Source organism: Stylophora pistillata, chromosome 9 (assembly GCF_964205215.1).
Source record: "Stylophora pistillata chromosome 9, jaStyPist1.2, whole genome shotgun sequence".
Lineage (NCBI taxonomy): Eukaryota > Metazoa > Cnidaria > Anthozoa > Scleractinia > Pocilloporidae > Stylophora > Stylophora pistillata.
Genome location: NC_142527.1, coordinates 28,225,648 through 28,250,891, shown reverse-complemented (window position 1 = coordinate 28,250,891; position 25,244 = coordinate 28,225,648). Strand labels below are relative to the sequence as shown.

Here is a 25,244-nt window from a genome sequence, read left to right as displayed (position 1 = left end):
TTTCAGACTAATGTGCGATGTTATTTGTTTTTTTTTTAATGTTATCTTACTTATTTTGAATTATGAGATAAAAGAAAACAAAACAAAAGAAAATCGCGGACTAGCACTGCTGAGGAGTGTTAATTACACTTGTTTTGTACTACATATTTTCATTCTACAATGACGCCATTTTACCATATTAGGGCATCGGAACGTCATGCGTCGATAACCAAGCGTGAAGCCAAGATGGCTGGATATCGGCCGAGTTCTTTTCTTGCATTTAAATGGAGCGAGACGGGGTCGAGGTCCATAAAAATGCGAAAAAAGAACGAGGCTAATATCCAGCCATCTTGACCGAACAAGCTTGGTTAATAAAGGATTTATTGTATTGCAAAACGAATTCGCTCTACTAGGAATTAAGAATGACTTGTTTACTTCGAGAGCCAAGAAAGAAAGCCAAATGTGTTTGTGGCACAACAAACTCACGAGAATCGTTTCTGTTTTCTTTGTTTTTACTCTCTTCTGTAGCTTTTTGCGTTTCCATCGCTGAAATTGTCCAAGAATTACGAACGCAGTTCTAATTCAATTTTTTTCATACGCGGTATTAATACGGGCAATCCCGAGCAGGCAAAATAAGCCCATCTTGCCCGCTCGGGTAGCCAATCAGAACACAGGATTCGCTTCATCTTGCCCACGGGTGCTACGAGCGATGTAATAAGCCATGTAATTATCCAACTGTGCCAAGCAGAGTACAAATAACGCGCGAATCGAGTATGAATACATGAGCAATAGCCTCTATCTGGCGCAGGAATATGCACGGATAATTGTACGAGGACATTCTCTGTTCCAAGATAGAAATCTCGAGGAAAACTTTGAGCTTCCAGGAACAGACAATGTTCAAGGACTAACATAGAAACATATCTTCGCGCAAAACAGAGGCTTTATGTCTGTTATTCTTGAATTAATTTGCAATGCGCCTGTGAAAATGTTTACGAGTAGCTTACTGAATGCAGCGCAGAATATTCTCTCTTGATTGTTCTAAATTAAGTTTTAAACGAAAACTTGTCGTAGCTGAAGTAAGGTTCAAAAGCTGGGAATATCACTTGGGATATCCTCGGATATCCACCAGTTATAGTCGGTGACATGATCTGTTTAGACCAATCACGTGCACGCAAAAATATTTCATGGACATAACCTCAGATATCACCCAGTTTGAGCTGGGGAATATTCGGTTACGAGATACGTTTAAAGCAATCTCGCGCGAGCAAATTTAAAATTATATCATGGATCATAACTTGGGATATTGTACAGTTGGTTATTTTGTACTGTAAAATAACCTGTTAAACCGGTCGGCTGCACGCTCTACGCTTCTCTATCTGCCTCGCTTTTTCCACTCTTGAAGAAATTCGGATAAAATAAAGTAGTTAGATAATGGAGACTTTATTAGACATTTTGGCATGTACTATCTCTGAGTATCTAAAGTAATTTTTTATTTTTTGACTCGTTCAAAATACCGCTGGTGCCATTGTTATGAGTGAAACAAGTAACTCGTTTTAAAATAATTGTGTGCTTAATTGGTATACCTGTTAAAAGATCGTCTTAGATCTTCAACTGTTCGCGGTAAGCAGCGAAAATGGGGAAAAAAGTGAGCTCCGAAAGACCTTACGAGTGTCTGACGGTTACTGTTGAGCTGCTTTTTGCCTATTTACGGTAAAAACTTTTGACCCTCCAAAAAGATTATTTTGAGAGTTATTATGCAGATAAACGTATAGTTATCCATTCCCTTCGCGGTGGACATAAAGTGATATCGTTGAAATTTGAATATGAACGATTTTAGAAAAGGCAGTGAACCGTCTTTGTATTTGAACAGAGCGTTTTAGGAGTTTTAGAGAGTAAGAATGCTACACCAATAGCGTGAAAAATAACCAGAAAAATTCTGAATATTTCTTTTAAAATCCCTTCTCTATGTACCCATATTTTGCAGCTACATCAGAAACTGCTGGGAAAGCCTGCTATAATTCTACAAATCCAATTACAGAATACAGATCCGGAGTGGACGCAAAATTATTTTACAGTATATCAATTCGCGAGAATGTGAAAGATTTTCTTGGTTATCGCGCATACGCACATTCGTCCATGTTTGCCTCCATGAGCCAACATGAATCAGAAGCCACTTGTTCTGGCCCATCGAGGGAGATTTGTTTGAAGGGAAAGATAAAGTTTAGGAGGTGGAACCAAACCCGTTTGATGATAAAAATTTTCAATGTCACTATAAATGATAGTGGACTGTACGGAGTATGAGCCAGGTTCAGAGGGTTGCAAGAAAACGAGAGAACAATGAAGTGCTTACAAGTAATACATCTGGAAAAAACAGGTAATGAATAGATATACTCAAGTGATATTTTCGATTTGGGTTCACGCTTATGCTTTCCTGTTACCGTAGTTCGTCCTCCCAGATTTCTGCTCTTCATATCTCTCAAACTAAAATCCAGATTGGGAAGGAAAGTTGCGCGTACTCTTCGCTCTTCCTTAGTACAATAATGCCTGGATATCATCACTTTTTATGATCATTAACCACTGAACTGGTTTATTCGAGGGCTCCGACGAAGGGCTAACGCTCGAAACGTCAGCTTTTGTAATCGTTACGGTGGCCAATCTACCATTTCATCTTTGTTGATATATCCAAATTATTTCGTTACTCCCACCGACGCAGCCCCAAACAGTTTCTTTCGAAACTATCAGCCTATACTTATTTAAGGGACACCTTGACTGATTTTTTTTCTGGATAATTATTTTCCTTCCTGAGACTTCCAAGATTTTCTAGATATTACTGAATCTCGTTTACAATATCGCTTATACTGTGATAGTTCTTCTCTATGTCAACTGTTTTCGAAAACATTGATCACTGAAAGTCCAAATTTGTTGTTTCTAAGGTGACTCCTCAAAATCCAGCGTGAGTCCATCTCCTCGCTTAGGACCACAGTCAACTCAAAACTTTGGTAATGGGTTCTCTCCTTACTTTTTTTCCTTTTTTCCTTTCTTCATTTTATTTACTTGAATGTCTATCTCGTTTACCTCAGTTCTAACAGTGAATATTATATCTTGTACTCAGGACTACAGTCAACTCAGGTCTACATTACAAGTACAATTAAGAGCTTTGGTAAGCTGTTCTGTCTTAACCTTTTTCTTTTCTTTCATTTTATTCAATTCTTGAAATACTGATCTTGTTTACCTCAATTGTCAGAGTGAATACTTTATCTGTTACTCAGGGCCACAGTCTATCCCAGGCTACAGCACCACTACAATGAAGAGTTCTAGTAAGCTGTTCTGTATCACCTTTTTTCATTCCTGTCATGTTACTTGAATATCTATCTCGTCTAACTCAATTCTCGAAAGGAATGTTTTATTTTGTACTCGGGACCACTTAAGAAAATCGATCTCATTTACCTCAATTCTCAGAGTGAATATTATATCTTGTACTCAGGATCACAGTCAACTCAGGTCTACATTACAAGAACAATTAAGAGCTTTGGTAAGCTGTTCTGTCCTTATAGTTTTCCGTTTTCATTTAATTTTTTAATTTACTGGATAGCGATCTGTATACCTTCATTCTAAGAATGAACATTGTATCTTTAACTCGGGACTACAGTCAACTCAGAACTACAGCACAACCACAATTAAGAGCTCTGGTAAGCTGTTGTGTCCTCACCTTTTTGAAGTAAACAATATATATATGATTATATATATATATATATATATATATATATATATATATTGTGGAAGGAAAAAGACAAGTAAACTACAAGTTCATCCCTACAAGCCTGTAGGGATGAACTTGTAGTTTACTTGTCTTTTTCCTCCCACAATATATACTTCGCTCTACTTCTATGTATTGAGCACTGTTCTACGAAAATCAAGTCACACTTTATATATATATATAGTAGTGTGGCACACGAGGACGGACAACTTCGAGCGAAGGAAGACAAGTTGTCCGGAAGACAGAAGTTGTCCGTCCTCGTGTACCACACTACTTCTCCTACCATTTATCGAGGTTTGGACTGTGAATCCTTTTGGATCCTTCTGGCGCGGCGTCACTGTTGGCTCGAGGCCTTTTAACTTATATATATATATATATATATATGTGTGTGTGTGTGTGTGTGTGGGTATCGTTACTTAATTCTTGAAGTAAACATGGTATAATAACCGTTATTACACTTATCTTTATGAAATTGAACATTGGGTTATTACCATTTATAACGGCTGAAAATATTTTAGCAGACTGCTGCACAGTTAGGGAGTGGATATAGCTTGGAAATAGCTGAGTGAATCCAGAAGTCTGGAAGAAAACAATACTTTTCGAGGTCGATCAGTCTGGTGTACGACCCACTCAGTTTTTTTTCTGTATTCAAATGGACCACTGTCGCTATATGCGCTGCATATCCCAAATATATATAGAATACGGTGGAATTGTCTGCTTTAGATAATCTTTTCGGTCTTAAATGTCATTTAACAGAGCCTGTGGTATCGATGGCACCAACCAGCAGCGGCAACAAAAAACGTAGCGACTCTACAAGGATGATTGTATACGTAGTTCTTGGCACCATTTTGGGCATACTGTTACTTGCACTCGTCATAATGGGAATAAGTATAAAATTTTTCCGTCAAGGAAAGCAACAGACCTTGCAATGCGATCACCCTCTGCTTGAACCAGAGGAAAACGTCCTCAATAATGCTAAAACGATGTCAAACTCTCAGTTCTCTGACCAAGTAAGACAAGATAAAGCCTTGGTTCCACATTCAGCAAACATCGAACTTGTTGTCCAATTGAGTGGCCGCACCCTTCTTCTGACAACTCTTCAAGAACAGCAAAGTCATCAGAATGAGAGATGCAAAGTTGCTCACTATAAGATACCAAGACCTGTAAATTTATCTGTTCCCTCTGATTCCGAGGAAAAGGTTGCACAGGAACTTCCACACATCAACTTTCGCTCCCATGAAAACAGAAGCACAGACAATGATCTTATCGATCAATCGAGTGGATGCACTCCTCTTCTGACAACTTTTCAAGAGCAGCAAAGTCATCAGTATGAGAGATGCACAGATGCTTTTTATAAGATCCCAAGATATGCAAATTCATCTTTACCTTGTGATTCCAAGGGAAGCGTCGTACTGGAAGGTCTGCACAGCAACCTCTGCTCCCAAGGTGATAATTGCTTAACAGCCTCCTATAAGACCCCAGGAAATCCAAACTCCTTATTACCTTCTATTTTCAGTGGTGAGTCACCATACATGACAGTACAGAGTAGCAACGACTGGGAAGTACCCTGCGAAAACTTGAAACTGTTTGACAAAATCGGCGGAGGAGAGTTCGGTCAGGTGTGGAGGGGTGAGGCTAAGGATGTGGGTCATACTCAAGGCTGGTCAGAAGTAGCTGTTAAAATGTTGAAAAGTAAGTATCAAACCGAGCAACCCCGAGTGGGCAAGATGGGCCTATCTTGCCCGCTTGGCTAGCCAATCAGAACACAGGATCCGCTTCATCTGCCCGTGGGCGCTGCTGGCTATATAATAAATTCAAACATCGGTTCATGGGTCAGCGTTTTTCTGATACGTTTCGAAGCACGGGGAAGACCCAGCGACGCGAAAGAGTTGCTTGAAGACCAGCCAAAACAACTCTAGCCTCGTGAATGCTCTCAAAACCTAGAACAATTTAGTTATTGATGCGTTAGAAATTATTTTCTTGTATTTTAATCGCAACAACTTAAAAGCTACATAGAGAGAAGATACCTTCTTCTACGCTTAATTGAGCACACCTATTATGCAGTTTTCATTTTGATTATTCCTGCCAAAACTGTGTTACCATTTAAGGCCAGTGAAACAAGTCTTTATTAAATTCATTTAGCTGCGTGTATATCTCAGCGAGGCACTTCTAAATGCTGATGTATTGTCATAATAGATGTAACCTTAAATGAAACATGGTACGTTTTAGTCGTAAGAAAGATGTTAAATGAACATTTAAATTTACTTGTGCGTGAGTGATTAATGTTAAAACTTCGAGAGAAACGCTTTAGGAAAAGGAATTCTTGCTACCACGTTATCGTAAAGTTATATGTTTTGAAATATACCTCACATATTTATGGTATCTATAACCTTTGTTGTAGAAAAATGCTCCGTGTCGGACTTGCAGGATTTGCGGTATGAGCTGAGCTTGCTGAAGAAACTTCAAGCTGAACCTCATCCTAACGTGATACAATTATTGGGCTGTTTGACTAAAGATGTCTTTCGATATGGAAAACGCGAATTTAGTATGTTTGATTTATTTTATAGTAAATATCAAATCTTAAAAAAAACGAACTGTCAGTCTTTCTCTTTAGTATAAAAATGGACCAAATGCATACTCGATTTTAATGTTTAATCCTTTGAACGCTTTTCATTCACTTGTAGCCGCATCCTACTTTAGGAATTCAAGATTTAGATTGAGAGAAATCACAGTTTCTCTCCCAGCTCAGTGAACGGTTCTTTTGATTAGAAGGGTCAGAACCACTGCCACCTTTGCCTCCTTTAGACCACTGTTGATTTGACCATCACTAAAAGTTAAGTTCTTTACATATTTAGGGCCACCCCTTGTTATCTTGGAGTTTGTCCCTCATGGCAATCTCCTTGAATTTATGAAGAAAACGAGAGAAGAGACAGAGGACGCTCCACGGAAAATTTCAACAGAACAGCTTTGCAAATTCGCCTACGATATTGCACTGGGAATGGCGTTTATATCGGCTCAGGAGGTATGCTATTTCAATTAATTTTTTTTCCAATTTTTGTCACAATGAAGTAATACTTACACCCTACTCATACACGTGCTTTGTACTTAAGGTTTTTTTTTAGTTCTCTTGCTATTAAACAGCTAATTTCTTTTTGAATGCATGGAGACCAAAAAAATTAAAATGAAAAAGTAAACAAGTCTCCCAGGTACCATCTCACCTGAAGTCACCTCGCCTCCAAGATGAATAACCTCCCTTGAAGGGTGAACACGTCGCCCCATACTGCATTGACTGAAGTCGACGATTAGGTATCGCGATGCCACAGACATTTCAATAGCCCATTTCCGAATTACACTTGGCCTCATTTTCAAAACGAGTCCTGGTGCTCGTCCTTTCTTATGATTATAAGTTTTCATTCACATGCAAATGAAACTTATTTTCACAAGAATGGTTGAGCACCAGGCCTCGTTTTGAAAAAGAGGCTAAGGGTAATTCGGAAATGGGCTATTAGAAAGACTTCATGCAATCGTGTTGATTCCGTTGAGCCTTAATTGCAGTCAAAGTAATGAGTTTCTTTGTTTAATACTTTGATGGATATTTATTTGAGCTCTGACAAATTTTAAGGCTTTTCTTATGTCCTCATTATGTTCATCAACCCAAAATCGTAATTTGGTAGTTTAGAAGTATACAGCCGGCAGTGCTCGTGGGCAACAGTAAAGCGAATACTATGTTCTGATTGGTTACCCGAGTGGGCAAAATGGTCCCATCTTATACCCATTCGGGATCACCCGCTTTCATCCTCGTTCTTTATTTGCGTTTTTATGGACCTCGATTTCGTCCCGGTCCATAAAAAGACACAAAAAGAGGAATTCGGTCAATATCCAGCCATCTTGACAGAAAAAGCTGGGTCGATAACGCATAAGTATTCAATTCATCATAAGCTCCCACTTTTTTATTTACATTAGTACACGAAGTTAGTCTTATTTCTGTTATAATTTCAGATAGAGAGCCACAAGTTTATTACCTATTAGTGCCATCCTTTTCTGAAAAATGGTATAATTATTAATCAATATGATTCACGTAAATCGTTGATACTTATTGATACTTAAGGCTGGAGCTTCTCTAGACATGGATAAAACATGAACTAATGGGTAACATCACCATCAACCAACATCGCCGATGAAAAGGACGTGTGTTTGCAAATATAAAATATGAACTTTAAAAATTCATGAAACAACCAGCCTACTGTGTGATGGATGTCCTCCCCTGGGGTGGGATGGGTGGGTGTTGTCTTGCGATTATATGAGCCTCTGGCTCGGGCAATATGGGCAACCATGCCCAACGCAAAGACTTGATTACAGGAACTTGTCTTTACAGGAACCCTCTCCGGGTTAAATCTGTATATCTGTGTATATTGACTCCCTAGCTCGTCCATCGGGACTTGGCGGCGAGGAACATTTTGGTTGGAGAAGGTCTTTGCTGTAAAATCACTGACTTTGGGATGACAAGACACGTAGGTGAAGCTCAAATTTATGTCAGGAAGTCGAAGGTAAGTAAGACTAAAGGAACGATAAACTTAATTCAAAACTGCTTCCAGCGAGAAGTGCTGAGAATTTGTGCGTTACTTCATAGGGAGTTGAACCACTACGGTGGATGGCTGTTGAATCCTTGGAAAGACAAGTTTTTTCCGCAAAAAGTGACGTGTAAGTCGAAAAGAGAAGTTTAATCAGGAGAGTAGTTAACAGTCTCTTGGTTTCATTATCTCATTCATTATGCGGTAGCTTTTCTAAAAATATATTGTACAGTACATTTTTTAAATACGTTGTGATAATGAACTATTTCACAATTAAGAAATTAGATTTGGTTTTCCCTTTGTTTGTTTGAGCTTTACAGCTTCCTGATAACCTTTAATAGCAAAAAATTGTCCTTGAATTTAAATATTTGCGATGGTGAAAGTTTACAAAAGCTCTTCGCTAATTGGAAAGAAGATGCGCTTTTCTGAAAATGATACTTGTTAGCAATAATTTTTTTCAAAAGAACTCCCTTGGTGACCATCAGGATAAATATTCGCTGTTTTCCAAATGCATTAGATAAATCTCGTAAATGTACTTTCAGGTCTCTCTTTTGTTTTTAGGTGGAGTTATGGCATTGTCCTGTATGAGATATTTACACTTGGTAAGAGGACCATTTAAACGTTTGTGGGAGACAGGAACTGTTTTGGATACCAATTTTACTGAGGCGAGTTTGTCAGTGCGACGTACCCTGACCTGGGGAGAAAAACAATATTGGCCTCAGGCCCTTCTCCAATTTTTGAACAGGAGAGTATCCAGAGATGATAATATAACTTCTAAGCTAAAATGTTAAGTCTTGATTATGAGGTGTTGTCATAGAGACCTTCATTAAAGAAAATATGATCGTTCTGGATTTTCCCAGAAAGAGGGGAGTTATTATAAGGAGTCAATCTGGAGATATTTCGATTTTTCCAGAAGTGAGCCACTGTCACCCTGTCACCACCGACAGTGCCTTTCACTTATCGATCTGAGGAGCGTAAAGCGCAATACCATGCCTTGATAAATTTGACAGCTAATCGAGCCGAGAAAATTTGGTCCGTGTGCAAATTTATCTAGAGCTTTCCGACAGAAAAAAAAAATTATTTCGACCAAAATTTTCTGATTCGATTTAAAGCTTACCAAACGGGATGAAAATTTTTTATTACGTACAGGAGTTTCAATTAAAGCTAGTCATCGGCTGTTTACAGTTTCCCATAAGCCCTTTCACTGGCGGTTGTCTTGTGTTTGGGTTTCGCCTTTCGGTCCCGTTTTCGGGCACAACCGTTGGACCGTCAGCAGCTACTTATGGAAAAAAACTATTTAAACCCCTGACATGATTTTAACTTTGGTTAAATTTAATACTTTCTGTTGATTGAAATAGCGTTCTAAACCTGAGAGAAGCGAAAATAAAAGTAACATTAGTTTGCAGACCCCAGAGGAAGCCCTAGCTTTGCACGTTTATCATCTTTCTAGGAGAAGAACCATACGCAGGAATGAAAGGAGCAGACGTTTTAAAGTACGTGAAAGATGGTCGCAGATTAAAAAGAACGTCACGTGTGAGCCAAGAATGGTACGTAGATCCGAATTTCATCTTTACACACACACTCATCAATAGGCCTCAGCTAAGGTTTGCATTTAAAAATGTGCTTCTAATCCTTCCCAAGAATATAAATTCATTGCACTGTAAGTATTGTTGTCGAAGGTCCCACCAACAAGGAGAATTAGGTTTTTTTTCATACCTGAGACTCCAGTTGTTGGAGCTCATGTTCAAATACTTTATCATTGTTGGGCTGAACAATATCTTCGTTAGAGCATTTTTTTTACTTAGCGTCTCGTTATTTTGATAGATGGTTGAGGAAGACTGACCCTTAAATATGCGGTAGTCTTGAACTCAGAGACGAACGTAATCCATAGCTGCGTCAATTTTGCTTACTTTGGATTGGCTCAGAAAAACTCTGGCTACATGTTTGACTAATCAGGAGCAAAACCAAATCAATTGAAATCTTATAATTTTGGAGTTGAGATCTTTTACGTCTGTATGATTTAGCATAGGACCTATCTTTTCTCAAATCAGAAATTCCCCAGCTTTTAGCCGTATAAGGTTGTAGTTACTGAGATTCTGGGCTAAGCTCAAGCAAGCCGACCACTAAAGTAGAACGAGGGGATAGTACTTAATTTATTTGGATTCTATCTTGAAAATAACCGTAAGATCAATTGATTCCCACAGATATGATATGATGCTCCAGTGCTGGGACCAAGCGCCATCCAGGCGACCAACATTCGAGTCCATTGCAACGCGGATGAAAACTTATTTTCATCACTGATGCACTGAGAGTAGGAATTCTTTCCAAATCAAAAGAAAAGCACAGCACAGTGTTCATCAAGAAAGTTTTAGCGATCGATGAGCTAGAAAATTGCAAAATATGTACTTATTAACCGAGATAAATGAGAAGATTGTACTCTAAAAAAAATTCCCTTTGATTTTTTGAGACTCGCAATTCATCGAAATTTGCAACCTTAATTTCATTCTTTTTTCCCGTCTAAGGTTTAGCAACAAAGCCATGCGAGTTCAGGGCCGGACGGCCTTTTCCGCGTCGGTTGACGTCAACCCGTTCGGCCCTTCATACGTCAGCTTCACTATGGTTTTCTAAGAGATTGCGTGCACGGGGCCGTACGGGTCATATGATGATGATAAATATTACTCAAAACTAAATTAAAACACATAAATTTGGAATTGCAGGATGAAATTGAGATCGGGAAAGGGGTAGTTCCACATTAAAGCATATGCATCTCCTTCGGTTCTTGTTCTCAAGTTCCTTATAACAATTAAAGGTTGAGTGGGATTTTATGCTCAAAAATAACCAAGAGTGTTGTGTCTGGTATAGCTTGGTTTCCTTCTCGGTCAAGAGTACTTTAGTTTGACCTCACTTTTCGCTTCTTCTCGGAAACAGAAAATGATTTGTCGTAAAGTTTCTCACCTCTTCAGTCCACGAGCCATTCTTAATGTTATAACCGAAAACGAAGGGGAGAGTAAGTGAGTTTCAATAAGTTTACCGTGGATTAAGAAACGGCCGAGAAGTTTGTTGAGAGTGCAACCTCACGCCATACTAAAAACATGCGGGCTGAAGACGCAAACAGATCCTGTTTATAAAGGACACAAAGCTCATTCTCGGAATTTCAACGGGTTATTACCTTCACGCACCGATAGAAGTACTTTCCCTTTTTCCCAGAATAAAAAATGCCAGACTGTAAACATAGCCAAAAATAGGCCAAGAGTAACGCATTTGAATAAGATGTAGCGTCCCATATACTCGACATGTATTCCACGGGATTATTCACAACGTGGCCGGCCAAAATGAAGTTTCTTTTATGTAATCTGGTTTGTACTTTAACACTGATTCAAGGTTAGTTGACTGTTTAATTCTCAAAACTTGAGAAATGGAAACTTTTCGTAGCAAACAAGTCAAGAGTTTTGATATAACACTCTCAGGCTGGTAGGTTTACAAATTTTCATGTTAGTCGGACGTCGAAATTGTGTTGTAAGAGAAATTATTACCTGATGACGTAAATTATTCTTAGAGTGTATAGAAATTATAATTAAAACTGAAGGTTTCTTTTCCGCTAAGTATCCTGCTGCCCCTCTTTCAGGTGAATGCTTTTTCCCCTCTTTTTCTCCCTTTTCTTTTAATCAGCCTACTTATTTTTTGCATGATTACAGCCTTAAAAGGCCTACTCGAGGTAACACAGGAAGCTCGTTGTAAATGGCTAGCTCTAAACCATCTGAACTTTTCAAAAAATTCTCCCCTCCCTAAGTGTCAGTTACTCTGTTTTGCTGTTTATTTACCTTAGCAATCATCTGTAGCTATAAATAACACCTGAATAAACTGAGATCGCAACCCTGTTTTGGTAAATCATTAAACTAATTCCATAACTACTTATGAAATAATGCAATCTTTTTGCTCCCAGAGCTGCAGCATGCACTAAATTATCTTGAGAGAGATTTAAAACAAAGAAGACCAACAAAATGGCTTGTAGCCAATGATGTATTTTCTGTACCCGCTTCAGCTGGAGAGCTGGAGCCGTGAATAAGTGGAGGGGAGGAGAGGAAGGGAGGAACCCTTTGAATGGCGTTTAAACACTTTAAAAATTGAGTTATCAAATGGAGCATTTAGCAAAATCGTGAGCATAATTTTGGACGTTATGCTATGTTTTCAGACCAGAGGTGCGCTCAAAAGGATAGTGCTCGAATTTTCGAGCATGATCTGGCTTGACAGTGAGAGGACTAGAGCCGTTAAAAGCACTTCTTTTGATTGGCCAAGTATTGTTATGGTGCCTTAAATCGGATCGAATGTCACCATGATGATCGCTATCGAAACACATTGCCTATGACGATGACACGACCAAGTTAGGATCACTTATTGATATCAAAGCTAGGATCATCAGGTTGATGTCCTAATGCACATTTGCACCACGTGCTCTATTAAGGTGTCTTCTCTAAGAATATATTTTAATCCTAAATCTGAAGTGTCGCAAAACTTATAGAAGGTGCGTCTTTACTCAGGGCAAACGCTTGAATAAGCTAAGGAGAGGTATGGATTTACTATAAGAACAAGTTTGTGGCCTCGTTTTCTTCACGCTTGCTTTTTTTTGCTTCCTGTTTTTTTTCTGTCTCTTTTGGAGGCTCGCTCATTGGTCAGTTAGCTGTGCTACTCTTATGATTGGCTGTTGATAAAAACAACGTTAATTATAAAAGAAATCAGCCATGTCAAATCCCTATGCCCTTTCCTTTTTAAGGAATCTATCGAACGAGTTAGAGTGACTGTCATGATCATGAAAATAGATTGATCAAGGCTATTATTAGATCTCACTTTTGTTAGGGGGCTGAGCTAGTTTGGAAAGTTCCCGCATAGGTTTTCTTTGGAACCCTCGCGTGACATAGACAAAGCCTGATTCAAACGAGCTGTGTTGACGACATCGTTCAAAAATATGAAGACATCATCGGTCCTTTCAGTTTGTTCTCTTGCGTTTCTATTAACCTCAGGTGAGTCAAACTACAAAATCTTTCAGCTCTTCGAATTCTGGGTTTTGGGATATTGTTGCTGTAAGGCATTAGAACTTTCGATGCTAACGTGAGACCAAACCGAAAGGCGGAATATCCATCTCAGAAATTATGGCGTAGTGCCCAATTGTTTATTATCGATAAACTACTTAAGATGTTTGGTTTCTAGTAATTAATTGTGGTGCTGAACTGTCGATTATTTAATGATAATCAAGAAACACTGAGTATAGATGCATTTGGTAGAGCTGTGTGAAGCGAAAGAACTGGATGCGGAAACTGAAACTGGTTTGCATAATAACAACAAACGAAGCGAATCGGCTGAAGGCACGGCGTCATTGTGGACTAATAGCTTGCGAGGGCAGATGCCTTTGACGAGCCTTCAGCACAAGGCCTAAATGCTGAAATCTGCGCAGCTATAAAAAAATAATTGCATCGACATTCAAACAAACTGTCTTAGAAAACCCATACACTGGGTTTTATTCACATAAATATCTTCTGTAGAGATGGGTTCCGCGTAGTCTAATGTGGTAAACAACGCGGTGTTATCGAGATTAACATGCCCAACAGGCTAGAAAGGTCACATTCTCAGAAAAGTGTATTGTAATTTACTGCTCCATATTTTGAGACTAAACAGATCGGCTGACAACTAGAATAAGGGCACTTGATAGCTCCAAAATGAGCGACGTCGCTCAAATCTCACGGAGGTTTCATAATGTAATCATAACACGAACCCCCTTCCCAGCACTTGTAAAATTTGTCCTTAAACTGACCCCTATAAGCGATAAATCCTATAAGAGGCAATAGTTTGCACTCAATCATGGAAGAATGCTCATATCGCCAACCACTCCGGCTGTCGTAGTTGGTTCGTAATGCACTTGGTTTGCGGGTAGTTTACGTTTTCCTTTCAGGTGACCGTTTCAGAGGCTTATTCAATATTTCGCACACGCTGCAGGCTATAACTTACCTACCTAAATCAGGACTCTTTCTTCCAACATATACAATGTAGTATTCTGTGATTTGAGGCTTCCAAAGATTGTGTCTTCCCCGGATAATCCACTGATTGGCAAGGGTAAAGGAAATGCCACTTTAAGCTGGAAGTTCGAGCTGCGTCCCGGAGAGGCATGGAATACTTCCATAATCGAGGTGGTTTTCGGTGTTTGGAAGTATCCTGGATTCCTCAAGAAAAAACTTCTGGTCATCAACAAAACCGGCGGACAAAAGATAAGAGAAAACTATGAGAAAAAGATAAGCTGTAACTTCGACATGTCTCTCCTGCAAGTGGAATTTACTCTACACGATTTGGGTAAAAGCGACGAAAACGAATATGGCGTTCAAGTTGAGTTTGGCCTGAGTCGAGCCCCCTTATCGGATAGTGTCAAGCTTCATCTTGAAGGTAATAAGTCCTCGACTGTCGCACACACTGAATCATGATCCATCATCTTCAAACATAAAAGAGAGAATAAAAAGTTCACACATATAATAGATAAATCTGTAATGTTTTACACCTTTAATCATCATCAAATTTGTCATGGGAACAAGTCAAAAGTTAGGGCTAAATTTAGGAAAAATTTAGTCATCGTTACTTTCATCTTGGCTTTGATAAAAAAAAAAAAAAAAACCCTTCAGCGCGATGTGTCTCGTTATTCAATAGGTGGACCCAATATCCCAGGACCTTTTTGACTCTGTGTCACCATGTTGAACCACTAGAGGGGGAAGGAAGTGCATAAATACAGGAAATGATGCAAAGGCACCCCAAAGTATTGCAATAGATCTAGTTTACACTCACTGACTATAGGCAACGCTTTATTTAGTACTTTGTTTGATCAAGGAAGACACAAATTAATCATAAGTAATCCGGACGGTTTTTGTATCTCTATCTATCAGATCCACCCAAAATCAACTCTCCACAACAAAGAAACATCACCGTGAAAAATGGGGATCCACTAATGATTAGATGCTATGCAAGTGGATTTCCCACACCAAACATATTATGGAAAAAACAGAGGAAAATTATTGGAAACCAAGCTCTTTATTTCAATTCTATAAAGAAAAGTGACAGTGGAGTTTACCTGTGTGAAGCTCATAACCAAGCAGGCAAAGACAACGCGGAAATCACTGTCAGAGTTGATGATTCAGACATTCTCGAGTTCCCAACAACGCAGAGAGGTAAAGTTGATTAATTTAGGTGAACCCACCTTCGAGGTGGTTTAATGGTAGAGAATGCATGTCTTCACACCTTGCTGATCTCAGGCAACTGAGAACTGATTTTTTTTCCATAAAATAAGGATGTGTAAAGGGGTAAGTATTTTTTTTATAAGTTGCGAAACATCTACCGATATAAGTTTCTCTAAAAAAAGCAACCTGACATAATTCACTCAGTGGAGTTGATTTTAAATGTGGCGTTCATCTTTTAACTATCTATAGATTACATCTCTCCTTTCTTTTCCAGTTCCTGAATCGCATCCAGGAGTATCAAAGGCTACTAGTCCTGTGTGGATCATCTGCTTAGTAACCATTTCTGGAGTACTTACTATACTCGTTTTGATAACACTCACAAAAATGCTGTGTCGCTCTCGAAGATGTTGCCAAACGGAGATACGTTATAAGAAGAAAATTGGCTTAAAAGGATCCTATGAACCTTTTAGTCCTATCACTGAGCTGTAGCCAGAGCTAGGCTCTTACTTAATGTAGACTACTGTATCTCTAAGAAAAATAAAACAGACATATACTGTAGACATGTAGATATATACATATATATACAGGCCATGTTTTACTCATCTGATTTAGAATGTCTCCGTGTACTGACTAAGAAATAGCCATTCGTTAAAAGTTAAAATACACCTGTAGAAGAATTTGAAAAGTATGAATAAGCAGAGATAGCTGCACATAATTGTATAAGAAGCCAAATTTGACTGTTTTGAATTTTTGTGCTCTCTTACAGAAGTGTTGTTATCTGGAGCCAATGAACACTAAATATGATGAAATATCGAGTTTTTTCCCTTCAATTTTTGAAGAAACCACAGAGGCGGTTGTCTTACTGTTTCCAAATTTCTAGATCACCACCCAAAAGCTCGTTGGTAGGTCAGAAAGTCTGAAATCTTGGAATTTTGAAATTGAAACATGTAAATGAAGTCAGGAGAGAGGTAGTTCCAAATTTAAACGTTCTCCATTCGGTTCTTGTGTTTCTACGTTTCTATTCATACATTCCTTACATTACTGAGAGCTATTTCGAGAGACAGTGAAATTCAATTTACAATGACCCGCCAAAACGTTCGAAGTTTTTCCACTTTAGAATATAACAGTTATTCAAACTTTCATTCATTTAGTTAATTTTTTTGTTCAGTTTTTGTTAAAAACTTCATAACTCAAGGGCTGAGAAATGGTATGGCCTTCCATTAATAAATTCAGACACTTTCAACATGAGCCTCGGGCTTACAAGCGAGATCACACAAGCTCTACCCTTGTTATTGCCGTTATGTGCATTTACTGAGCGTTAAGAGGTGGCTGAGAAATTGTGGTGCTATTGCAACCTCACTCTAAACTGAAAACACGAGGATATGTACTGAAGACGGTAAAAAGTATCGTGAAAAAAGCAAGCGCTTATTTCGGCTCCTTCAGTTCTAGATCGACAAAGACATGCCCTAGCGCTGATTCCATGTTGACAGTTTTTAGAGTATACAACGCTCCTTCTCGAATTTCAAGGTTATCGCTTTTCCCGCTCGGATAGAATTACTTTCCTTTTTTCCTAGAAAAAAAAAAAAGCCGTATTGTTTGTAGCCAAAAATAGATCTCGAGTAAGGTACATCAATATGACGCAGCGCCACGCTCGACATGTTTTCCACGGGATTACTCTCAACGTAGCCGGTGGACATGAACTTTCTCTTATGCAGTTTGGTTTGTATTTTGACACTGATTCAAGGTTAGTTCACTGTTAATGCTCAAAACATACATTTTCCAGATGTTTTGCTTTCGAGATGATGAAAAAACTCGCCATTTCTAAGTATTTATTGAACTAGAAACTGGAAACCGAAAGTAATCATTTTGTAATGCGCATTATGTGTAATATCTTACGCCAAAGCAATGTTTCATCTTTCAGTAAACCATATATTTTTATGTGAAGTGCACTTTAGAGGATCAGATATCGTTTATGCAAGAGTTATGAAGGAAACAGTAATTAGGTCTCACTGTGTGAAATTACTGGGATTTTCAATGAACGAAGTCATGCATACATTTACGGCAATTAGTATGCCTCTCTAGGGACCAGTCATTAGGGAGTTTAGCAACGACGACGGCGACGGCAACGAAAACGTCGTGTCGAAATATAACTTTTGGATTTTGTAACTCTTTCGAGGTTATTCCGATGTGTCTCACTTGGAAAATGCTGGCGAACTATTCAGGGACTATATCATTGCGAACGGCGTTAAAGTAAGGTGAAAGATAGAAAAATTAACCGTCATGCGCTCACGTTCTCGAGAAAACCTAAAGTTTGGTTATTTCACGTTGTTGTTTTGCCGAGAACGGCAAAGAAATGTACCAAAATGTTAAACGCACGTGCAGGGCGATTGTTTTTGTTCATTAAGCCTAATGTTTTCTGCCGTTCTCGTTACCGTCGCCGTCGTCGTTACTAAAGCTCCCTATTATATATCGGCAAGGGAGGAGGGGGGGGGGGTGTAAAGGGTTTCGGAAGGGATGAAATGGTTTTCAGGGGGAACGGAGTTGGAATCAATCGTCGTAAATAGAGTACAAAGCGTGGGGGAGGGGGGGGGCTATAGAAAACCGACTGCCAATCATGAACTGTTACAGAGCCTTGGAGGGGATCAGAATTTATCGTGACACAACCATGACTCCTCGAGCCCCCTCCCTTCCTAAGGGATAAATAAGACCAGTTCCTAACTGTCAATCAGCTTCTTGATTTTCTCGGAAACAAAACAAAAGACAGATCGCAGAGTCAGTCCAGATCAATAAGGTTCAACAAGATCAACTGATAAACACGAAGAGCGAGTGGAATTTCAGGATCCCTAGGGCTGTTGTCACACAATCGTGAATAAGGCTAGGAAACATTTCATCATGTGACTATTGCACAGTGAAACTGAGTTCAAGTCTGTTGTAATTAATTTATTTAATTTTCTATCTATTGTTATCATTGTTATTTGTGTTGTTAGTGTAGTTATTGTGGAATATTGATTTTATTGTTATTGGTGTTTTTTTTTGTCAGTTTATTTTTTTGTTTGTTTTTGTTTTGTTTTGTTTTTGTTTTTGTTTTTTTTTGTTTGTTTGTTTTTGTTTTGTTTTTTGTAAGTTTTTAAGTTTGTTTTTCTTTGTTTTTCTACTTTGGTGTTTTTGTTTTATCAGTTTTACTTTAGCGTCGTTGTTGTGCAACTAGATACCAGGTTATTGCTTGTGCAACGTTATATGCTCGTGCAACGTTATATGACGTGGTCTGAGATTTTAAATTTCTAACGAAACAAAGAAACGAAACGAAACATCGCATACAACTGAAGAGGTCTGTGGACGAAACTAGTTTTGTAGTAAGCGTGTTTTAAAGACTGATGAAACTTATTGATATATCAGTAATGACAAAGGTTTTTCTTGAAACCATTTGTGAATGAAGATGGCCAACTGTTTGTTATAGTTTTCCTCATTTCATCGTTCTTGTTACCGACATTGATTTCCGTTTTCGCAGAACTACTCACGTTAGGAAGAAACTCTGCACACGCTGGTTCTACAGACTTGGACTGTAGACTTTCGGTTAACTTGACTTAATTCTTCACAATCCAACATTACACGTTTAGTTCTGCGATCTATCTCAATCCCATCTGCCAAGAGTTACAAAAATGTTACGTTTTATTAGCTACGGATATACACACCCAGAGTAAGTCCGGGGTGGTAAGATAATTTAAGCTAACTTGACAAAGTTCCAGTTTTTTTTACACATTCTTCAATGATTCGTGACCACTAATTTCCTGTTACATCGGTTTGTTTGACAATCATAGTGTTAATCTATGCCTGCGGTTTTACTAGCGACTATTTGATTAAATACATTATTGTTTGTGAAGGCTCTATTACACAATGCTGGTTAATACTTCCTTTGACATTCCACAAATCAGCGTTAGCGACACGAAATAATTGTTTACTCGATCAACTATTAAATATACCGAAACAAGAAAACTTTATTCTGAGCACGTGCAAACTTTCCACGACATCCGTAAAAATAAAAATAATTATCACGTGCTATGAATTGTATTATCAAACAACAAACATATGAAATACATATATATGAACTGCGGTTATGAAACGTATATGAGCACGATACTTCGCAGTAAAGCACTATTTAAGCAATAGTGAAAATCAGACCTGAAAAAAATTCAGGCCTGTACGGGATTCGAACCACTGACCTCTGCGATACTAGTGCAGCGCTCTACCAATTGAGCTAACAAGCCAACGGGGAGCAGGCCATCAAATTAATTCGACATAAACCCGTAGATGATAAATCAAACAACAAACATTTGAAATACATATATATGAACTGCGGTTATGAAACGTATATGTGCACGATTCTTCGCAGTAAAGCACTATTTAAGCAATAGTGAAAATCAGACCTGAAAAAAATTCAGGCTTGTACGGGATTCGAACCACTGACCTCTGCGATACTAGTGCACAGGCCCGTACAGGCCTGAATTTTTTTCAGGTCTGATTTTCACTATTGCTTAAATAGTGCTTTACTGCGAAGGATCGTGCACATATACGTTTCATAACCGCAGTTCATATATATGTATTTCATATGTTTGTTGTTTGATTTATCATCTACGGGTTTATGTCGAATTAATTTGATGGCCTGCACCCAGTTGGCTTGTTAGCTCAATTGGTAGAGCGCTGCACTAGTATCGCAGAGGACAGTGGTTCGAATCCCGTACAGGCCTGAATTTTTTTCAGGTCTGATTTTCACTATTGCTTAAATAGTGCTTTACTGCGAAGTATCGTGCACATATACGTTTCATAACCGCAGTTCATATATATGTATTTCATATGTTTGTTGTTTGATTTATCATCTACGGGTTTATGTCGAATTAATTTGATGGCCTGCTCCCAGTTGGCTTGTTAGCTCAATTGGTAGAGCGCTGCACTAGTATCGCAGAGGTCAGTGGTTCGAATCCCGTACAGGCCTGAATTTTTTTCTGGTCTGATTTTCACTATTGCTTAAATAGTGCTTTACTGCGAAGGATCGTGCACATATACGTTCCATAACCGCAGTTCATATATATGTATTTCATATGTTTGTTGTTTGATTTATCATCTACGGGTTTATGTCGAATTAATTTGATGGCCTGCTCCCAGTTGGCTTGTTAGCTCAATTGGTAGAGCGCTGCACTAGTATCGCAGAGGTCAATGGTTCGAATCCCGTACAGGCCTGAATTTTTTTCTGGTCTGATTTTCACTATTGCTTAAATTGTGCTTTACTGCGAAGGATCGTGCACATATTCGAATTGTATTATGGTCAAATTAAAGCGGGAGTTCAGAATAGCCGCTTTGCGTGTAAACGTACAGCTATCTGTTCCCTTCGCAGTGGATATTTGTTCAAATTCCTCCAGAAACCAGAATACTAAGTGAAAAGCGTTTTCGATTGATGTAGATCGTTGACATTTGAATGACTGATAGAAGAGGTGGTGAACTGTTTGTATATTTTAAAGAGCAAGAGTGTTACACCAATACACCGTGGACTGAATGAGATCAAATTTTAACGTAAGAAAATATCAATGAGTAGTTTTAAAATCAGTCCTTTTGTATTCGAATTTTTCAGCTACACTGGCAACTTCAGGAGATGTCTGCCCTAATTCTACAGAATGGGATACAGTTAAAGTCAATTCTGGAGTGGACGCAAGCCTCTTTTTTAACAGATCAAAGAACGAGAATGATAAAGACTTCCGAGTCTATCGTGCTGAGAAAGATACTTTCCAATTTGCCCACATGACAAAAAATCAATCAAATGGCATTTGTTCTGGCCCATTGAAGGATAAATGTGATAAGCGGAAGATAGAGTTTCGGGGGGGTAACCAAACTCATTTGTTGCTAGTGAAGATTTTCAAAGCCAATGTCAATGATAGTGGATGTTACGCAGTCGTGGTTCATTTTAAAAGTTTCAGTTTTAAAGATGATGAGGGAGACTGGAGATACTTAAAAGTGATAAAAGTAAAAGTAGAAGGTAAGGAATGCATCTCACGACTGTGTCATTCAAATTATCAAAGTATACATTTATTTCCCGCTACTGTGGCCCATCTGAGTAAGTACCGTTAATACCGCTAGTGTCGTTTTTTGCAGATCTTTCGACTTTGAAACAGGTATAAGGAGTTGAGCGCCTCAATGGGTCAACCATTGGCCGTAAAACGGCACAATTTGATATAATTAACAATTATTCCACGAGCGAGCGTTGGATATGAGATGATAGATAGCCAACGAGGCGTGTAGTGCCAAGTTGGCTATAATCATCTCATATCCAACAAGCGCGAGTGGAATAATTGTTTTATTAAAAAAACGCCCTCAAGATATTAGAGAAATCTTCTCGACTTTATTTTGTAAGAATAAACTGGATGTTACAATGTACAGATATTAGATTATGGTATATTGGCTCATATACCAGATCATACTATAATAGCTAAGCCAATAAAAAGTCTTGAATTGCATTATCCAATTATCCAGTTTTTAATAATTAACAATTACTCCACGAGCGCGCGTTGGATATGAGATGATAGATAGCCAACGAGGCGCGTAGCGCCAAGTTGGCTATAATCATTTCATATCCAAGAAGCGCAAGTAGAATAATTGTTTTATTAAAAACGTTAAATTAAATTATTAAATTTTATTAAATTTTTAGCTCCCTTTTAATTTTAAGCTGACACGTACGCTTACCATATTTGTAGATTATGGTATATTGGGTGATATACCATGATGCCTAAGCCAATAAAAAGTCTTGAATTGCATTATCCAATGATCTAGTTTTTAATAATATTATTTATCTTTTTAGATAACTCTACAGAAACTAAGACAAGTCCTATCCCTCAGTGGACTCAGGTCTACAGCACCAGCAGTAGCTCAGGTAAGCGTTACAGGGGGAGTAAGTCGGTAATTAGAACATTTTGAGGCAGAAATTAAGTTCAGGATATGCATAAACAAAATCTCTTCTCAATCACTTCCCTCGCTCTTTTGCAGAAAACAAAAAACACTTACAATCCGTAAAAAATTCAACTTTTGCGCTGATCGACGAGCTGGAACTCAAACCCACTTGAATGCTTGTCTTGACAGTATTGAACCTAGCCTCATACCCTTGGATTTCGTATTTATAGAGATGCGATTATGTAAATATGCTTAGCGTTAGATTTTCACACAGCTCCAGTCGTAAGCAAAGGTCGTACAAATCATGCGATAATTTTGCCGTAAAGGGTTACGGAAGTGGCATTGGCCTAGGCTGCCCTGCATTTTTTATTCTGTTTATTTATCTATTTATTTCTATTTAAAGATTTACCGTAAGGTAGGTGTAGAAACAATAGGGCTCTAAGTCCCATAGTAGGTTTCTATACCCTGGGAACCCATCCATCCCACCCCAAATTGCTTTATGATTTAAGAAAGATATAGCGCAACAAAAAAAAAAACAGCCGGTATCCTTCAAACTCACTTGAATGCTTGTCTCGACAGTATTAAACTTCATACCCTTGGATTTCGTATTAGTAGAGATGCGGTTATGTTATTTAATATGCTTAGCGTTGGATTTTCATACAGCTCCAGTCGTAAGTAATGGACAAATCATGTGATAATTTTGCCGTAATGGATGACGGAAGTGGCACTGGCCTTGGTTGCCCTGCATTTTTTATGCTACACAATATCAGCCATGAATCAAGAAATCCTGCTTTACATCTTTTACTAATCTTCTGAACTGATACATGAAATACACAATTTGATATATTGTCATTGATTTTTTTCGATAACTCCACAGAAATCAGGCCAAGTCCAAGTCAGGCCTACAGCCCCAGCAGTAGCCCAGGTGAGCGTTGCCAGGGGGGAGTAGTCACCATTACCAGAGAGTATCTTGGAAGATTCACCTAAATATTAAAAAGAAAAATTGCTTTATGATTTAAAAAAGATATAGCGCAACAAAAAAAACAGCCGGTATCCTTCAAACTCAGTTGAAGGCTTGTCTCGACAGTATTGAACTTCATACCCTTGGATTTCGTATTAGTAGAGATGCGGTTATGTAATTTAATATTCTTAGCGTTGGATTTTCATACAGCTCCAGTCGTAAGTAATGGACAAATCATATGATGATTTTGCCGTAAGGGATGACTGAAGTGGCACTGGCCTTGGTTGCCCTGCATTTTTTATTCTACACAATATCTGCCATGAATTAAAAAATCCCGCTTTACATCTTTTACTAATCTTCTGAATTGATACATGAAATACACAATTTGATATATTGTCATTGATTTTTTACATAACTCCACAGAAACCAGGCTAAGTACAAGTCAGGTCCACAGCCCCAGCAGGAGCCCAGGTGAGCGCATCCTCGGAGACCCAGGGTCTGTGGGTCGATTTCAAGTTAGGGCATGAAGAGCCCCTGGGGACATTGTCTTACAAGACTAGTTCCAAACGGTCGCAGTCGTTCTGCCCTCTGATTGGTGCCAGAAAATCTTTGTGTTTTTCTGCCCAATCAGAGTGAAGTGTACTTTAGAGTCCTTTCGTGTGTTGTAACACGGACAAATACTAATAGCTCAGTTACTCGCTATGTTTGTTTGGGCCGTGCGACGGAGATTTGCTTGAGATGAAAAGTTTCAGTCTCAGCACACAATGTAAGAGAAATCGATCAGATTGTCCGCGAAAATCTTACCGGAAATTATACTGAATACTTTCGCAGGTATCACTAGAGGACGTGTTTTAAAGTTAGCGAAGTTTGTATACAACATGATGGTTGCAGTCATTGATATGTCGCTTTAAACGTTAAACGAGATTTGAGCTTAAATCTTTCTAGATTTTTTGCATAATTTGCTGTGACTGAAACTTTGCCAATCCCGTGAAGTTACTTCGTCGCATTTTTCTTTCAACTAAGGCGTCTACAACAGTAGAGGTAGCCCTAGTAAGGAGTTCTGTCCTAATCTTTTTCCCCTTTTCTTGCCTACCTTCTTCTTATTTATCAACCTCGCCTGCTAGCTCACTCACAACAGTAAATATCGTATCTTTTTATTATTATTTTCCAGGTCCTAGCAGTTCACCAGATGCTTCACAAAAAAATGGCCTTCCATGGTGGGGGATAGCAGTGATTGTAGTAGGGATTTTGATACTCGTAGGAGTTTTTGTTTCTTGTATTATCTATAAATCTCGCCGTGAAAGGGCTACTAACGGACAAATGCTGGCTCACGCTAAAGAAGGACCAGATAATGAGATCGAGAAAATACCTCTCAATGAAGAAGCACCTGATAACGAACAAATCGCTCGCATTTAAGAAGAACTTAATAACGACTAAATGGCTCTCACTGAAGCGCGCGCCAACTCAATCAGACAACTGAATGACCTGAAACACTAATGCAGAGAAAGATGCTGCTGTTTTCTTTCGTACTGCACTGTATTATTTTCAATGTCCTAGTAATGCCGTTACTCTTTGAGTAATTGAAGAAAAATTTTGTCCATCAAAAATTTATGGGGAAATATCACATTTCCTAACTGATTGAGCCATGGGAATAAAGATAGCCAGATAGGTTGTGATGTTGAGGTATAACCTACTTTTAGGAAATATACTTTCTCAAAATAATAAACGGCTTGTTAAAAGAGTGGGGCGCTTGTGAAAGTTCATTTAATTTACTTGCTTCGAAGGTAACTGCTTGCGCATTGGTAACCAAGGTAAAAGATGTTATTTTGCCT

General features: G+C 38.5%; 2 protein-coding genes across 3 annotated transcripts; both read left to right on the top strand.

Annotated features, from left to right (window-relative positions):
* The first annotated feature begins 12,562 nt into the window (after positions 1–12,562).
* LOC148724168 (uncharacterized) lies at positions 12,563–16,766 on the top strand. The gene is made up of 4 exons (XM_022948746.2): positions 12,563–13,325; positions 14,350–14,736; positions 15,228–15,509; positions 15,793–16,766. Exons 1-4 carry the CDS (start codon positions 13,271–13,273, stop codon positions 16,005–16,007), a joined length of 939 nt encoding a protein of 312 aa, XP_022804481.1. The 5' UTR covers positions 12,563–13,270; the 3' UTR covers positions 16,008–16,766.
* A 132-nt stretch (positions 16,767–16,898) lies between these two features.
* LOC111341751 (uncharacterized) lies at positions 16,899–25,154 on the top strand. Of its 2 annotated transcripts, none has more exons than XM_022948748.2 (6): positions 16,899–17,262; positions 21,142–21,543; positions 22,363–22,434; positions 23,329–23,376; positions 23,836–23,883; positions 24,584–25,154. In XM_022948748.2, the coding sequence occupies exons 1-6, from the start codon at positions 17,214–17,216 to the stop codon at positions 24,826–24,828; spliced, it is 864 nt and encodes a 287-aa protein (XP_022804483.1). In that variant the 5' UTR covers positions 16,899–17,213; the 3' UTR covers positions 24,829–25,154. The 2 variants fall into 2 exon arrangements, with proteins under 2 accessions (XP_022804483.1, XP_088588810.1); XM_088732684.1 differs by lacking the exon at positions 16,899–17,262 and adding an exon at positions 17,632–17,768.
* Positions 25,155–25,244: the final 90 nt, after the last annotated feature.